Source organism: Erythrolamprus reginae, chromosome 1 (genome assembly GCF_031021105.1).
Source record: "Erythrolamprus reginae isolate rEryReg1 chromosome 1, rEryReg1.hap1, whole genome shotgun sequence".
Lineage (NCBI taxonomy): Eukaryota > Metazoa > Chordata > Lepidosauria > Squamata > Dipsadidae > Erythrolamprus > Erythrolamprus reginae.
This window is the reverse complement of record NC_091950.1, coordinates 137,869,231-137,888,142: the sequence shown is the minus strand read 5'-3', so window position 1 is coordinate 137,888,142 and position 18,912 is coordinate 137,869,231. Positions and strand designations below refer to the sequence as shown.

At 38.2% G+C, this 18,912-nt stretch overlaps 1 protein-coding gene across 1 annotated transcript; it reads right to left on the bottom strand.

Annotated features, from left to right (window-relative positions):
• Nucleotides 1–7,189: 7,189 nt before the first annotated feature.
• LOC139175616 (ryncolin-3-like) lies at nt 7,190–16,114 on the bottom strand. Its single transcript, XM_070766799.1, has 8 exons — nt 15,967–16,114; nt 13,695–13,832; nt 13,031–13,102; nt 12,721–12,756; nt 11,008–11,141; nt 10,460–10,589; nt 8,924–9,058; nt 7,190–7,572 (listed from the first exon to the last, which is right to left on the bottom strand). Exons 1-8 carry the CDS (start codon nt 16,079–16,081, stop codon nt 7,325–7,327), a joined length of 1,008 nt encoding a protein of 335 aa, XP_070622900.1. The 5' UTR covers nt 16,082–16,114; the 3' UTR covers nt 7,190–7,324.
• Between the last annotated feature and the right edge of the window lie 2,798 nt (nt 16,115–18,912).

The window sequence follows — 18,912 nt, the reverse complement described above, 5'->3', positions numbered from 1 at the left end:
GTCTGCGAGCCAGATACGGCCATCAAAAGAGCCATATCTGGCTCGCGAGCCATAGGTTCCCGACCCCTGATCTACAGTATCTGAAGTAGTGTAGGGTTTCCTGCCTATGCAGGGGGTTGGACTAGAAGACCTCCAAAGTCCCTTCCAACACTGTTGTTATTGTTATTGTTACCACACGGTTTCTATTTACCTTCTCTATTGGTTTGGATTTGTACTGGAAGTATGCATTTTGCTGAAGGGGATCCTGAAAGAGTACCCCTGAGTTGTGTGATCTCAGGATCAATTAGGGAGATAGCGGTCATCATTATAGAGGATAAAACATCACATCTGACTAACCTTCATAAGGCTTATAGTCATTACTTTGGAGATTCAAAGACTCTATTGCCAACAGATGAGGGATGAGGGACAGGTTTGTTTTCCTTTTGAAAGTATTTCCTCGCAGTAGTAAATTACACTGTATGTGTGTTGAAAACATTTTCCCAAAGGGTGCAACTTTATGTAATTTAGAAAAACATGATCATACAGATATAATAGCTGCCCCAAGAATTAGCTATTCAGTGAGTTAGACTTCCTATTCAGTACGAATTATGTGGCTGAATCAGGGTGGGTTCTAACTTACTTACTTTGTTGCCAGTTCGCTTCTTCCCATGCTTCATAGCCACACCTCATGTGCATGCTTTGTCCTTGTGCAGCTGCGCAGTGCCAAAAAAAAATTTCGGATTTTTTTTTTTAAAAAAACTGAAAACAAGATGGCAACCACATGCACAGTACTGGAAACTCAGTTTCTGCACATGCTCAGAAGAAAAAAATTCAAAAAAGCAATTAAAATACAATTAATTTTTTTTTAAAAAAAGATGGCAGCACCCACATATTGGCACAGACCGAACTGGTTCCGAAATATCATCCTGGCATCACCAGTGGGTCACTACCAGTTCAGGCGAAATGGTCTGAACTGGGAGGAACCCATTTCTGGGCTGAATTGGTAGCTGAAAGAAAGGAAATCCCCCGTTAGATATTTGCCTGGGTGACCTACCCAGACAGGGTAAAAGTCAAAAGTTCAGATTTTTTTATTGCATGTTGATTGGTTGCCTTCTTTTGGCGCTTAAAATGTATCTTTGTAAAACTGCCCTGTTGCTGGGCTAGATTGTATAAATAGGAGAACTGTCATTGTATAGAGCTCTCAATACTCCATTGCTTCTTGACTGAATTGACTTCCTTGTCCTGTTAGCAAATAATTGATTCAACCTTGCTTTGAGAGTTATTACACCCCCCACCCATCATTTCTAAAGATTTGATCTGAGTTATAATTTCAGATTTCCTTGACTATGAAAAGCACTGACATGGATATCTCATTTATTGTTTCTATCAGCCTAGTCATTTAAGGCAATCAGTTTATGAAACCCTTCCAAGGGTCCTTTACTAAGGCAGAGGTCCAAGTGAATCCTGTTGTTGATTCATAAAGCACAGACAGATAAATGAGTAGGAACTGTTGTGTTACTTTACCTACTTATGGATTATAGATCAATATATTTTTTATTTAATTTATTTGTTTTGCCATGTACATATTGGTGGTATACAAAGATATCAAGAAAGAACTTGGTGAGGTTAGAAATGACACAGCAGAGCTAAAAGAGAGGATGCAAAATATGGACAAAAGGCATGAGGCTTTTGAACAGCAAATGATTAAACAAGATAAAAGGATTCAAGATCTAGAAGACAAAATAGACCAGGACGATAAACAATTGGAAGACCTGACAGATAAACTAGTCCTTGCCAACAGAGAACTTGAAAATACAGTGATACAATTAGAGAGCGAGAAAGCGAATCAATATCTTAGATTCCAAAATCTTAGGGAGGAGAAAAGTGAAGACCTACCAGACACTATGGCCGATATTCTTTCAAAAGCTCTGGGCATTGAAAAGGATACAATGCTCAACGAAATAGATGAAGTTTATCGGATAAATACCAATTACGCCAGACGCCATAACCTCCCCAAAGAAGTACACATCAAATTTGTTAAAAAATCGGTTAGGGACGAAATATTGCACAGAGCTAGGGATGACCCCATAGAATTCAAGGGGAGACAATTGGTAATCCTTAAACAAGTTCCAAAACACGTCAGAGATCTACGTAGACCCTACACCTTTTTGTCAGCCAAACTGACCAGGCACAATGTAAACTTTAGATGGCTGGTCCCCGAGGGCATGCTAGTGACCTGGCAAGACAGAAAGCTAAAAATCGATTCGGTCGAAAAGGCAGAAGAATTTTACGATAAAAACTTCCCCACTGAACGGTCTTCCGATATACAAGAGAGGAAAGAAACAAGGAACCCCCAACCAACCAGTCCACCATCCACAGAGCAGACCCTACTTAGTTTGGAGGGAAGTCAGGCCACTGATAGTTTAACCTCAGGTAATAATGGCTATACAGGATATCCAAAGGAAACAAGAAGTACTAGGGCAACAAGACCTAAATATAGATAACCTAAACCTGGCTCAGGAAAAACCAAACAAGGGAATCGAGTTATATACAATTAATATAAATGGACTGAATGCCCCCCAAAAAAGGAATCAAATTTTAAATAAAATTGCTAAATTAAATTTCGACATCATTGCAATGCAAGAAGTCCATATTAAACATAAATTTGAACATCTACTCCAAAGAAATAAACTTGGGAAGTTGTTTACATCTTTGGCCGCAGAGAAAAAAAGGGGTGTAATATGCTACATCAATTCGAACATCCAAGCTAAATTGAAATACAAAGATAGGGAGGGCAGAATTTTAATCTTAGAATTAAATATAGAACGAGATACAATAACACTAATTAATATCTACGCTCCGAATGAAGGCCAAGAAAGATTTTATAAAAGACTGTTAAATATAATTAAAGAGCACTCTACAGACAATATCTGTCTAGTAGGAGATTTTAACGGTATAATTAATCCCGAACTGGATTATAAAAATGACAAGATGACCAAACAAAAGAAAAGAACATTACCGAAAGCTTTCTTTGAATTAATTAAAGAACTAAAATTGAAAGACAGTTGGAGAGATAGAAACCCCAATCTTAAAAAATATACCTTCTATTCCGATAGGCACCAATCTTGGTCAAGATTAGATATGGTTTGGGTAACAACAGAAATTAATACCAAAATTTATTCGACAGAGATCGATTCCAGTTACATCTCAGACCATAATGCACTCAAAGTAATTTGGAAAGGATCTAAACAGTGTTGCAGATGGTCTCTTCAAAAATCCATATTAACTCAGGAAGAGTTTAAGGTAAAATTCCAAACTGAAATGAACTATTTCTTTCAAGAAAACCCCAAAGATCATACAAATCTTCAAAATGTTTGGGACACAGCCAAAGCTGTTATCAGAGGGATAGCGATTTCATATATGGCCAAAGAATTTAAGCTAAAAAAGCAGAAATCGGCTAAATTAGAGGAAGATTATAGGGCCTTAGAAGAAGAACTCCAGAAATTTCCCCCCAAAAAAGAAATTAAACAAAACATGCTACAAATCAAACATCAACTAAATCTAATAGATCAACAAAATTTGGCACAACAAATTAAAAGAACTAACCAATATAATTTTGAAAATGCCAATAAACCTAGCAAATGGTTAGCCAATAAACTCAGAAAGCAAAAAGAAAAGAAACTAATAAATTGTCTTAAAAACAAAAATGGGGAACTATGTCATGACCTGGAAAGGAAGAAAAAGATCGCTGGCGATTTCTACAGTAAACTTTACGAGTATACTGATATTACACAAAATAACACTCAAGAGCTAAAAATGCAAGAAATTTTAGAACAGGCCAAACTACCTAAAGTTCCACAAGAAATGGTCAACATAAATAAACCGATCACTGACACGGAATTAAAAGAAGCAATTAAAAATCAAAAAAACAATAAAGCACCAGGGCCGGATGGGCTTCCCGTAGAACTATATAAAGATCTGCCTATAGAAATGGAAAAGGCCCTGTTAGAAACACTGAATGAGGCCTTAGACAGAGGTAAAATCCCAACTTCATGGACAGAAGCAAATCTAGCGTTAATTCCAAAAAAAGATACAGACCATACAGATATATCTAATTACCGCCCGATCTCTCTTTTAAACGCCGATTATAAAATCTTCACCTCTATCCTAGCGAATAGAATCAAAGGATTTCTAAACTATTTTATACATTCGGACCAAAATGGGTTTCTTCCCGGGAGACAGCTTAAAAATAATATCAGAATTGTGTTAGACACACTGGAGTATTATGAAGTTCATAACGAAAAACAAGTGGCGCTAATTTTTCTTGACGCCCAGAAGGCTTTCGACAATGTGTCCTGGAAATTCATGATTAAACAACTAGAATATATGGAATTTGGTCCCAAATTTATAAATGCAATAAAAGCCATCTACTCTGTCCAATCAGCCTATATTATTCTCAATGGGGACACATCGACAAAAATCTCTCTTTACAAGGGTACAAGACAAGGATGCCCACTCTCCCCTTTGTTATTTATCTTAACCCTTGAAGTACTAACGAGAATTATTAGAGACAAGGAAGATATAAGGGGATTAAATTGCAAGAAAGAAACCTATAAACTCCAAGCTTTCGCAGACGACCTGGTATTCATTTTAGAAGATCCTTTAGACTCAGGTCCCAAATTATTAGAAGTCCTGGAAGATTATGGTGCAGTGGCAGGCCTCAAAATAAATAAAACCAAAACCCAAATTCTAACCAAAAATATGCGACAATCACAGAAAGATATATTATCAGCTAAATTGGACATTCAAATAACTACAAAAATTAAATACCTCGGCATCAATTTGACAAACAGAGTGTCTAGCTTAAAATCAAACAACTATGATACTCTAATAGACCAAGTACAAGCAGACCTGTCAAAATGGAGGAACTTACAACTTTCCCTACTTGGGAGGATTGCAGCCATCAAACTGAATATATTACCCAAAATTCTGTTTTTATTTCAAACAATCCCCATACAATTAAAACAGGTTTTTTTTAATAATCTGACTAAAGTAACTAACAATTTCATTTGGCAAAACAAACGCCCCCGAATTCGACTGAAATATTTACAAGGTAAGAAAGAAGAGGGAGGACTGGCTCTTCCAATCTGGAAGGATTACTATATTGCCGCTTCCTTGGCATGGACAAGAGAGTGGATGAGTCTAACTAATACCAGACTTCTTAGCTTAGAAGGCCACGATCTCCATTTAGGGTGGCACTATTATCTCTGGGACGAAAAACCGACAACCCATAAATATTTCTCTAACCATTTGATAAGGAAATCACTAATCAACACTTGGAAAAAAATTAAAATTAAATTATATAAAGGAACCCCCATGTGGTACGCCCCGTTAGAAGCCTACGTACATCCAAATTTATACAAAAGAAACAATATAATAAGATATAATGACATTCTAAACTCAAATGGAACAATTAAAACAAGGCTAGAACTAGAAAATTTGGGCCAAAAAGTGGAATGGTGGGAATACCTCCAGATCCAATCTAAATATAACAAAGACAAAAAAATATCTGGGATAAGGAAAAATGCCCTTCTAGACAAGCTATGTATAGGCCCTCAAGAAAAGCTAATTAAAAATTTCTATTGTTACTTAACTTACAATGATTTGGACAACTTTAATATAAAAATTAACGTTAAGAAATGGAACCTGGACCTCAAAACCGAAATTAAAGAGGAGGAGTGGCAAACACTCTGGACTAGGAATTATAAATTGACTATTGCCACTTCCTATAAAGAAAACTTGATCAAAATGTATTACCGATGGCATATTACCCCAATCAAGCTAACTAAATCAAACAACAAACTCTCTCCAAATTGCTGGAAATGCCAACGAGAATTGGGCACCTACTTCCACTTATGGTGGCAATGTACCAAAGCAAATTTATTTTGGAATAAGATCGGAATTTGGATCGATGAAATGTTAAATTTAACACTTGACAAAACTCCTGAATGCTTTTTATTGGGCATAACCAGACAAAATCTATCGAAATCCCAAGTACACCTAATCATTCATTTAGTAACCGCAGCTAGACTTTCATATGCGCAGTGGTGGAAGAACGAAGAAGTACCCCCAAATGAAGTAATAATTAAAAAAATATTATACTGTGCAGAAATGTCAAAATTGACTTCACAAGTTAGAAATGAATCCTCGGCTACGTTCAACGAGTGTTGGGACCCTTTTTATAACTGGCTAGGAAGCAAAAGCGAGAACAATAGGCTATAAGATTGTGATTTTTGACTCCACTTCGAACTGACACAAATCTGGTATAAATCATTTTATTATCTCATAAAATAACACAAGACGTTATATATATTTAGATATGTAGATTTATTATTATCTGTTAACTTCTCCGCAATGTGTTTATTTCAACTCCGGCATTGAACCCTTCTGATACAATCCTCGAAACATGGTAATGAGCATATACAATTTGACCCAATTTTCGTTCTCAATACAACTCCCCCGTTTACTCGCCGACACTTTTACTCGTTTTGTCTATAGGTTTTTCTTTTGTTTCTCTTTTTTTTTTTTTTTTTCTGTACTGTTTGTCCTTATGTTTCGAATTGTATCTTATGTTGTATTATATGATGTAAATGTTTTCATTTTAATAATAAAACAATTTTTAAAAAAATATTTTTTTTTTTAAAAAAAGATACTAGTAAAAGAGAAACATTAGGACAGGGGACAGAAGGCACTCTGCTGCACTTATGCAGGCCCCTTACTGACCCCTTAGGAATCAGGAAAGGTATAAGTAAAATGTCGGCTTTGCACAATTTTCAGGAGCACCTTTTTCCTTCCCTTCCAAAAAATTTGCAAAATGGAGAAGCATTTGAACCCCATCGCCATGAGCCACAGAGGTGCAGTGATTAGAATGTAGCACTACAGGGTACTTTTTGACAGCCAGCTGACTACAATTTGGCAGATCGAATCTCACTAGCTCAAGGTCGACTCAGCCTTCCATCCTTCTGAGGTAGATAAAATGAGGACCCAGATTGCTGGGGGCAATATGCTGACTTTGTAAACTGCTGAGAGAGGACTGTAAAAGCACAGTGAATTGGTATATATGTCTAAGTGATATTACTATTGCTATCCTATGTAATTACAAAGAAGAGTATTATAAGGGAGTAGAGTCCAATGAACACACAAAGAACAATTTTAAAATTGATTGAATTTAATTTGCTTTATCAGGTAGAAAATAGAAAAGGAATTTTGTGTGTGGGGGAATGCATGAATCTGCTGGTACTTTTGAGGTGATGTCTGTAGAAGAGTCTGACAAACTGAGGTTTCATTATTGTGGTCTAATTTTCATATCTGAATACTTGTAAGAATAATTGTGTCCTTTTCCTGTAGCCCAGTTGATGCCATCAGCATAAGAGGCATGTTCCCCTTTGTGATACAGGGCATTCAAGTTGGAAGAGTGGCATTTGGTATACCACCAGCTTCCTTTGAAAAGTGAGGCACAATTTCCATTATAGATATCATTGTCTCTGTCTTTGGTAGAGAATGCATGGTCATTGTGTCCTGAGAGAGAATCACCTAAAAGGAGGAAATCACAGGGAAAAACTAAGTTCATGTCTTCCAGGAACACAAACCTGCAGGGTATTTCACTAATGAAAAATATTCCTACACCACTAAAAATTAGAAAGGGATCCAATATAAATGATAGAGGATTTAGTTTATTTGCATAATTTCCTAAATTTGAATGTTGGCATCATTAGCCAGCCCAATCAAGAAGATACAATATGATTTTCAATGGCTTTACCTTTTTCTTGAAGCCATGGCTTCTTTAACGTGACTTTCTGAATACACCACCATGAGAGCCATCCAACAGGCCATGTTGTAAATCTTTTTGATAAACCAGAATGCATTTTGCTCCCTGGACTAGTTGAAGGGCTGCCTCTTCATATTCACACCCCTATATTGTCCCTCTGATAAGCTAGAGAGGAATTAGGCAGGCCCTTGGCTTAAACAGTTTCTGCATTCTGCGTTGAGGTCATGTGGTATTGTTATGCAGCGAGATTATTTAGATTCAATTTGGCATTTTTATCTACCTATTGAATCCTTCCCCAAAACCTATTATAGACAGATATTGATATTTAATTGTGTTACAATATTGTTGCAACTTGTAAGCTGTTTCAAGTAAATGTGCCTTTACATTTGGTGGCGATTATGTCAATGGCAACGGTGTTCAAGTGGTGGTACATGAATAGGTATCAAAGCACTTATTACTATTGGTACTACCTTTGCTTTCTTTTGCCACAGATGTTCTTTTTTTTTTGCGGTTTTTTGCATTTTATTTATCTATCTATCTATCTATCTATCTATCTATCTATCTATCTATCTATCTATCTATCTATCTATCTATCTATCTATCTATCTATTTATTAGATTTGTATGCTGCCCCTTTCCGTAGATTCGGGGCGGCTCACAACACAATAAAAACAGTTTATAACAAATCTAATAATTTACAATATAAAATATTAAAAAAACCCATTATTAAACAGACATACACACAAGCATACCATACATAAATTGTATAGGCCCGGGGGAGATATCTCAGTTCCCCCATGCCTGACGACAAAGGTGGGTTTTAAGGAGTTTGCGAAAGGCGAGGAGGGAAGGGGCAATTCTAATCTCTGGGGGGAGCTGGTTCCAGAGAGTCGGGGCCACCACAAAGAAGGATCTTCCCCTGGGGCCCGCCAATCGAAATTGTTTAATTGACGGGACACGGAGAAGGCCCACTCTATGCGATCTAATTTTATTATCTTCACTTTTTCTATGATTAAACTTATTTTCTGCCCATCTCACTACTTGAAGCAACTATTTATGGTTGTTTTATTCAATGTAAGAAGTACTTGAATGCAGAGGCATTTTCTGTATTACTCACCCATGTTGCCATCCAAATAGGAACCCAACATCAATTTGTAATTTTCACTTTCATTTGCAATTCTGAAACTGGAATATATTGCAAAGGTTCTGGAACCATTGAAATCTTCCAGATCAATCCTCAACTGATGTGTTCCTGTACACCATAAAATAGATACTATTAGAGAATTTTGAAGGGAAGCATGCTAATCATTTCATAGACTTTCATTCGATATGGACATTATCATGGTGGGATTATGATCCCTGTCCATCTAAAAGCAATGATGAGTAGTCAACATAGAGGAACCAAATCACAGGAGCACAAATGGTGTCCCAGGTAAATTAAACTACTGTTTCACTTGAATTTTTCCAGTCTTATTGCACAATAAAGATCCTCTGAACTGTTATTTTTCACCCTTTACCTTTACAAAGTCAATATATTAATAATTTTCTATGTAGTACAATTGGTTAAGGTAGTGAGGAAAGGAACAGATGGTTTCTTGGTGTCCTGGTTCCACATGTTCCACATGATATCGAGAGCTATCATGGGGCTTCCAAGATTTGCCCACATTTTGCCAACACTCCGCAGCCTGCACTGGTTGCCAATCAGTTTCCGGTCACAATTCAAAGTGGTGGTAATGACCTACAAAGCCCTATATGGCATCGGACCAGAATACCTCTGGGACTGCCTTCTGCTACACGAATCCCAGTAGCCAATTAGGTCCCACAGAGTTGGCCTTCTCCAGGTCCCGTCGACTAAACAATGCTGTTTGGTGGGACCCAGGGGAAGAGTCCTCTGGAATCAACTCCCCCCAGAGATTCGAATTGCCCCTACTCTTCCCGCCTTCCACAAGATGTTGAAGACCTATCTATGTCACCAGGCATGGGGGGAATAACTATCTTGTCCCCCCAGCACTACCTTTTTTCTGACTGTAATAAATGAGAATGGTATGATTGTGCAGTAATGATCGTTTTTTAATATTTATGGGTTTTAAATTGTTTTTAACTTATATTGGATTTGTACTTTGTATATTATATTGCTCTTGTGAGCCACCCCGAGTCTTCGGAGAGGGGCAGTATACAAATCTAATAAAACTTAAACTTAAATTTAACTTTAATGAGGAGAATTTATGGATCCTCAGAAAAAGAAGACAGCTTTCTCCTTTCTCCCTAATTCTAAAATTTTATTCTTCAGTTAGTGATCAATGCTTTTGTGTAATCAGGCTGTATAAAACTCCAAACAATTTCCAAATTTCAGGAAAGAACATCTACTTTTCTCAGATGTGATTTATGAATTTGGAATATGCTGTTCATCTCTATGGAAGGAAATAGAAGTGAAGTCTTATGAACTGACAAAAACAGATCAGAGTGTTTGCTTTATGCAAACTGTGTTCCTGTGATGCAAAGAGAATCTCTGCTAGTATTAAAGGGATGAATCTGGAAAGATTGATACACAGTTTTTCTTAAAAATTAATTCTTGTATAGATATGTATTGTCTGGTAAACTGATTCAAAGTATCAAAGTGAGTATCAGGTAGAAGAGGAGATTTTGGGCTTACCAGAGCTGGTGAGGAGATGGATCTTATCATTGCCCAGCCAGAATTCTGATCCTTGATTTCCAAATCCTTTCTTGTATGATTCCCAGTCACGGTAAAAATCCACAGACCCATCCTGCCGCCTCTGGAATCGCTGTGTAGAGAAAAGGAGTGATACCCCATCATCTGTTGGATGGAGAAGCTGCTTTCCCAATCTTAGGCCCCCATTTCTGAAGTGGGAGACTGCCTTTCAGTCTGTTTTGCAAAAGACCTTGAATAGAACTTCGACCCCTCTTCTGAGTCATAGCTGGTAGGGAGCATCTCCTTGAGACCACCTTTGTGACTTCAGTTCTCTACTGTCCTGCCTCAAATCCCATGAGAGGACTCATTCAGCTCTGGGGCTGCAACCTGTCCACCACTTTAGATGAGAGAAGACTGATGGGCCTCTGACAGCTGCTATTATTTTATTGTTTAAAAGAGTAATTATAGTAATATGGGATTTATTTATTTTTTTGCTCTTATCATGTATTCGGGTATCTCTTCCTCCTCTTTCTCCTTGGGCTTCCACTTACCAACCAGCCTCCTCCATCTGTTTCCATGTCACAGGAAACCATCATCGGGTTTCCCTTGGTTGGGTAGATTGTATACCAGCCACTCACGGTCTCCCCACGTTTCAGGAGGTCCTTGCAGTTTCTGGCTTCTGTCACTAGAGGAAGAATAGGAGAAGAATTAAGTGGGTTAGTTTATTTATTTTTTATTTTATTTATTTGTTTTATCAAGTGCATATTGGTGATATACAAATACATATAATAATATTTATATAGAAGATACTAGTAAAAGAGAAGCATTAGGACAAGGGACGGAAGTCACTCTGGTGCACTTATGCACACCCCTTACTGACCTCTTAGGAATCAGGAGATGTCAGTTTAGCCAAAAGGAGGGCCAGAGGGGACATGATAGCAGTGTACAGATATTTGAGGGGTTGTCACAGAGAGGAGGGAGTCACACTATTTTCCAGGGCACCAGAGGGCCAGACCATGAGCAATGGATGGAAACTGATCAAGGAGAGATTCAACCTGGAAATAAGGAAGAACTTTCTGACAGTGAGAGTGAAAAACCAGTGGAACAGCACCATCACTTGACACATTCAAAAGAAAATTGGACTGTGATCTGATTGGGGTGGTGTAGGGTTTCCTGCTTGAGCAGGGGGTTGGACTTGATGACCTGCAAGGTCCCTTTCAACTCAAATAAATAAATATTTGTCCTTGTTTTTATTACCCTGTATCATCTACTTCTTTGCAATAGTTTTAAAAAAGGGTACCCAGGATGACATGGATTTTTAAGAATCCATCTGCTTTTATATGATAGGCTGCCAATGCTTTCTGTAAAAACTTCTGGAAATAATAACTTGGGGAGAGTATTGAGACTATGAACACTGCTTACAAGAGTACTAGGGTGGATCTAAAGGAAATATGCTTTTCCAACTTGAGTTGTTCAGTCCTTAAATGACTGATAGTACTGTACATTGTATCCATTAACATAGATAGCCCGCTGCAACTAATGAAGACTGTAGTTGGCACAGAGAGGAATGTGTTAGGTCAGAGAACGTTGATTGGCAGGTTTCTAGGCATCTTAGCTTATTTATAAAAGTCTGGCAAGGCTTGTCAAGATTAAGCATATCCTGAGGTAATATCTCAATGCAGAAGGAAGGCCTATGTAGAGAATGGTGAGTCATTCTGAGGCAATTAAGCATGCAGCAACCTCATCAGGTGAAAAGTATTTAAATATGCAAGAGCTCTCTGCTCACTGCTCTTTGCTGTTCATTTGCTTTCTCTCTGATCTTTGATTCTGCTCTGTGTGAAGTGTGCTCTGAAGTTGCTGTATTGCTGTATTGATCAGTTGGTTCCTGTGAGTTATTATAACTGAAGTAGTTGTAGTGAGATACTAGTGTGATGTATGTATAGTAAAGATAGTATACAGTAGTAGTGTAAATAAGGTAAATATATTTTTTGAAGACTTCCTACTGCTGCTGTGTTTCATCGAAGACTTCAACTCTATATCTACTGGTCTGTGGCTGGCTGGTTGGGTTGGTTAATTGGTTGGGCTGGTTTGCTGGCTAGCTTCCAAAAGTGCAGCTCTGATAAGGCTGACATTAGCAAAGCATGTTTTCTGCATTTGATGAGTCCAGGTTTCTTGGCTCAGTTCCCAAAACTATCCATCTACCATCTGAAAGACTAAAGCAACCAAAATAGGAAGCTATTGAGAAAGCAGAAGAAGAGGCATACCTTTCAGTTGACAATTGTCTAAGCTGCAGGCACCTCCTGTAAGGAAAAAAAACACAGCAATTTCTTGTGCAGTGGGTAAACAGAAAGATTCATCAGACCCATACATAAGAATAACCTCCTTTATGCTAGTGCATTGTCCATTCTTCATAATGATGGACTGCTATCCTCATTTGGTTCTGTTCTGTATTAGAAACAGTTCAATCAAGGATACCATGAAATAAAGTGTGATTGGTGCCATACAAGTGGGGCAGTGCTTGCCCTTTGATCCAATTCTTGCACAACCATTGATCTCAAACAGTAGATGTATTACCTTTGTCTCCTTTGTTGCCTTTGTCTCCTTTTGGTCCAGCTTTTCCAATTATCCCAACAGATCCTCTTTCACCTGAAAAAAGAAGAAGAGGAGGAGGAGAAAGGCCAACTTAGGAGCATAAAAATACATCTTCAACAGACTTTTCAAGCCAGACATTGCACAGATGAGAATATCCCAGCTTCAAGAACAAACAATCAGTGAGGAAGGATGTTTGGATTTGAGATGATGGTTTCGAAATTTAGCTCAGGGCTGTTGGGAGTTAGGATTTGTACAAAATTATTTTGGATTTGTAGGTTATTGAGCAACAAATCCTTGATAACATTGCTGATTCTCCTCGAAGGAAGAAGGCTCATGAGCATAAGAACAATTCATAGGACAAAACAATCTAATCCACCTGTCTTTAAAAAGTTCCCACAATACCATAGAACCAAAGAAACATCTTCCTGACTACTTTGCTAAAATGTTGATCTTAAGAATCCTCAGACCTACTAGAGAACAAGCAACTTTCATTTCCTATTGGGAGAATGTGAATTGCTTCTGTCTCTCTGCTAGCAACTTCTCCTTTTGCAGGCAAGCAGCTTTATTAATACAAAGTTCGCTTCCCACTGTTGCAAGAAAAGACTGCAAATACCTGGAATGACATCTTCAATGGACATTTACTCACCTGGAGGCCCCTGAGGACCAGGGTCACCCTTTAGCCCTGGTGATCCATTTGTTCCTGGCACACCTGGAATTCCAGGTATCCCAGCCTGACCTTGGAGAAGAATCTTGTCGCTTCCACATTGTGTTAAGCCCTTCAGCTCTGGCATGGGAGAAAGAGTATAAAAAGGACACAACATGAAAGACAGAAAAGAGGCTGTATAATCTTATAGCACAAAAGATTCACATTAAACCAAAACAGCACGAGTGAAGTGCTAGAAAATCAGGGTGACGCAAGGCAAGTTGATTAGGGTGTAAAAGAAACACAAAATTTCTTCCAGTCATATTTTCCACACGTAAACATTACTTCTGTTGCTGGTCTGTTGGAGAATATGAGAATGAAATTAGAGGGCTATTGCCCAAGGACTTTTCTCCAAGGCAACAGTGCATCCTTGATTTGTTTTGACTCTTGCTTTTTCCCCTCCCTCCCTCCCTCCTTCCTTCCTCCCTTCCTTCCTCCCTTCCTTCTTTCTTTTCCTTTAAAATGAATCTGGACTCCTGGCAACTGCTGGGCAAATTTCTGCAGCTTTCTTGGCAATCTTACCTAGACGTTGCCCTTACCTTCTTAGAGCTGCGAGAGAGTGACTATTCCATGGTCAGATGACTTTGTGCCTAAGTGGAACTAGAGCTCATGGTCTCCCAATTTGTAGTCTGATTATTTAGCTGCAACATCAAACCATTTTTCATCTTTGTCCTTTATAACAGTGTGAAACCAGGGTCTTCCACATAAAGCAGAGTTCATTAGGAGGCCCTGTCTGTATCTAGAAGATGTAGGATTAAACTTGCTTGTTTTATAGATCATGTTTTATAGATATCAAAACCACAGCTGATGTATGTTCCTTAAAAAAATATTTTTTATTAATATTCAAAATAAAAGACATTACAAAACGAACAAACATTAAATTGACAGGACACTACATTTAACACAAAAATGAGCTACAATTGCTCCACTCAGCATAGAAGTATTCTTAATACAGAAAAAGAAAACTAATTATAATTTAGATCAATACAGAAAAGTAAACATTTCAATAAAATATCTCTATATAATATATGCTATCATAGAAATTTTAACTTTTCAAAACTTTCCATCAATTATATAATTGTTGTTTAAACCAATTCGGAAAAGTAAACTTATCTATCAAATATCTCTATATGATATATTCTGTCTAGTAAATTTAAATATTTAACACTTTATTTCGATATCTTTAAAAATCTTTTTTTGTGTTCCACCAGTTGTAAACCTTCTGCCAAGTTTTATAAAATTCTGTTTCTACTTGGTTATTCAACTGCCTCGTCATCATATCTAATTCTGCGCATTCCATAATCTTCCTAAGAACCTCTTCATCTTTTGTATTTTCCCTTTCTTTCCATTTTTGTGCAAGAGCAATCCTTGCAGTTACTAAAATATGAATTATTAAATAATATGTTTCTTTTTTATACCTGGTATCTGTGATACCTAATAAGAAAAATTCTGGGGTCTTCCTAATTTCTTTGTTTGTAATTTCTCTTAACCATTTTCCCACCTTATTCCAATACAGTAGATCTTTGCTTTTGGACATGTCCCTCATGTATGAAAGTATGTACCAATTTCTTTTTTGCATTTCCAACAATTGGGTGAAATACTTGGAAACATCTTTGAGATTCTATTGGGTGGCAAGTGCCATCTATAAAACATCTTGATTTAATTTTCAAATCAGATCAAGATGTATGTTCCACATATACAAAATGTCACCTGAAAATTACCCAGTTGCTTAAGATCAATTCTGTTTTTATTTATTAAAAAATAACTTATTGATCCTTAAAAACTACTAGGATGCTGCTGCTGCTTTGAAAAGAGCTGCTTTCCCTTCAAAAGCATCACAATTCATCAACATTCTTCAACCTTTAAATGTCACCAGCACCCTCAGGAAATGCTCAATCTTAAAACCGAAACTCTCTGGAGCCAGAATTCATCCCTTACCTGTTCCTGAGCCATCTCTTTACCTGCAAAACTGTTAGTCAGCAGTGCCTAGATAGCAATAGCACTTATATACCACTTTACCGAACTCTCTAAGCAGTTTACAGAGTCAGTATATTGCTTCCAAGAATCTGGGTCCTTGTGCTCACAATTGCTTTGGACATAGAAAGGCCGTGAGGCAACTATTCCTTTTCTTTATCGGGAAACTAAGTACCACCAGTCTGCTCCTGCACATAGGGACCCCACAGAGGCTAAGAAAGATCAGGCAGGTGGAACTCACGTGTACAGCAAGTGGCTTCAGCCTCTTGGAGTCCTCTAGTGCCATAATTTGAGACTTCAGCTTCCGCAGAACCAGCAATCAGGAAAATCAGGTGGAAACTAGCCCAAGGCTTCATCTTGCCTTGTCAGCTTTCTCTCTGAGTGAGATTTCTATGGTGTCTTGCCTCTTATATATATGGAGGTCCGCAGAAAAATCAGGAAGTGCTTACATTTTCTCAGTAAGGATAAATATGCCTATATCTGTTTTGCAATGTCACTTTGTGCAAACTCAGCAGAGTTCATTGTTATTAAAGAAAAGGGGTGCTCTTGGGTTATGCAATGTTTGTCATGTAACTAAACCTCTCCTTATATTGAACAATGTGTGTATTGTAGGCCACATTGTATCAGAATGCCCCCCCCCTCTCAAAAACGTATTGGTTTAATCAATAATCCTATCAAGACTTTTTTTTTCTTGATTGGACAAGTTTCCACATTTACTAAGCAACTGATAATGTTGTTTTAAGGGTATCTTTGCTCCTGGAGTGATTCTGAAACATACTGCAGTACCACCAAAACTGGATAACCAATTGTACCCAATGCATAGTGCTCAATGGAACTACATCTACATGGAGGGATGTATGCAGTGGAGTACCCCAAGGCTCTGTTTTAGGCCCAGTACTCTTCAAAGTCTACATCAATGACTTAGACGAGGGGATAGATGGAGAACTCAAATTTGCAGATGATACCAAACTGGCAGGAATAGCCAACACTCTAGAAGATAGGTGCAAAATACAGAAGGAACTTGACAAACCTGAACAATGAGCACTATCTAACAAAATGAAATTCAATGGTGAAAAAAGTAAGGTTCTACATTTAGGCAAGAAGAACAAAATGCACAGGTACAGTATATGTGCTACATTGCTCAACAGTAGTAACTGTGAGAGGGATCTTGGAGTCCTAGTGGACAACCACTGAATTAGGAGCCAGCAGTGTGCAGCAGCTGCCAAAAAAGCCAACACAGTTCTAGGCTGCATTAACAGAGGAATAGAATCAAGCTCATGTGAAGTGTTAATACCACTTTAGAAGGCCTTGGTAAGGCCGCACTTGGAATACTGCATTCAGTTTTGGTTGTCACGATGCAAAAAACATGTTGAGACTCTAGAAAAAGTGCAGAGAAGAGCGACAGAGATCATTAGGGGACTGAAGGCTAAAACACATGAAGAACGGTTGCATATGGCTAGTTTAATGAAAAGAAGGACCAGGGGAGACATGATAGCAGTGTTCCAATATCTCAGGGGTTGCCACAAAGAAGAGGGAGTCGAGCTATTCTCCAAAGCACCTGAGGGTAGAACAGGAAGCAATGGGTGGAAGCTGAACAAGGAGAGAAGCACCTATAGAGAAATTTCCTGACAGAACAATTAATCCGTAGAACAGCTTGCCTCCAGAAGTTGTGAATGCTCCAACACTGGAAATTTTTAAGAAGATGTTGGATAACCATCTACAGTATCTGAAGTAGTGTATGGTTTCCTGCCTATGCAGGGGGTTGGACTAGAAGACCTCCAAAGTCCCTTCCAACACTGTTGTTATTGTTATTGTTACCACATGGTTTCTACTTACCTTCTCTATTGGTTTGGATTCGTACTGGAAGTATGTGTTTTGCTGAAGGGGATGCTGACTTGTGTGATCTCAGGATCAATTAGGGAGATTGCGGTCGTCATTATATAGGATAAAACATCACATCTGACTAACCTTCATAAGGCTTACAGTCATTACTTTGGAGATTCAAAGACTCTGTTGCCAACAGATGAGGGATGAGGGACAGGGTTGTTTTCCTTTTGAAAGCATTTCCTCGCAGTAGTAAATTACACTGTATGTGTGTTGAAAACATTTTCCCAAAGGGTGCAACTTTATGTAATTTAGAAAAACGTGATCATATAGATATAATAGGTGCCCCAAGAATTAGTTATTCAGTTAGTTAGACTTCCTATTCAGTGCAAATTATATGGCTGAATCAGGGTGGGTTCCAACTTACTTACTTTGCTGCCAGTTCGCTTCTTCCCATGCTTCATAGCCACACCTCATGTGCATGCTTTGTGCGTGTGCAGATGCGCAGTGCCAAAAAAAAATTCCAGATTTTTTTTTAAAAAAACCCTGAAAACAAGATGGCAACCACATGCACAGTATTGGAAACTCGGTTTCTGCACATGCTCAGAAGAAAAAAAATTCAAAAAAGCAATTAAAATACAATTATTTTTTTTTAAAAAAAGATGGCAGCACCCATATTTATTTATTTATTTATTTATTCATTCATTCATTCATTCATTCATTCATTTATTTATTTATTGGATCCGTAGACTCGGGGCGGCTAACAACAGTAATAAAAATCATCATATAAATCCAATACTAAAACAACTAAAAAACCTTTATTGTAAAACCAAACCTCCCTACAAACAAACATAGCATGCATAAATTGTAAAGGCCTAGGGGGAAAGGATATCTCAGTTCCCCCATGCCTGACGGCAGAGGTGGGTTTTAAGGAGCTTATGAAAGGCAAGGAGGGTGGGGGCAATTCTAATCTCGGGGGGAGTTGGTTCCAGAGGGCCGGGGCCGGCACAGAGAAGGCTTTTCCCCTGGGCCCCGCCAAATGACATTGTTTTGTTGACGGGACCCAGAGAAGGCCCACTCTGTGGGACCTAACCAGTCTCTGGGATTCATGCGGCAGAAGGTGGTCTCGTAGATATCCTGGTCCGGTGCCATGAAGGGCTTTATAGGTAATGACCAACACTTTGAATTGTGACCGGAAACTGATCGGCAACCAATGCAGACTGCGGAGTGTTGGTGTTACATGGGCATTTTTGGGAAAGCCCATGATAGCTCTCGCAGCTGCATTCTGCACAATCTAAAGTTTCCGAACACTTTTCAAAGGTAGCCCCATGTAGAGTTGGTTCCATAATATCATCCTGACATC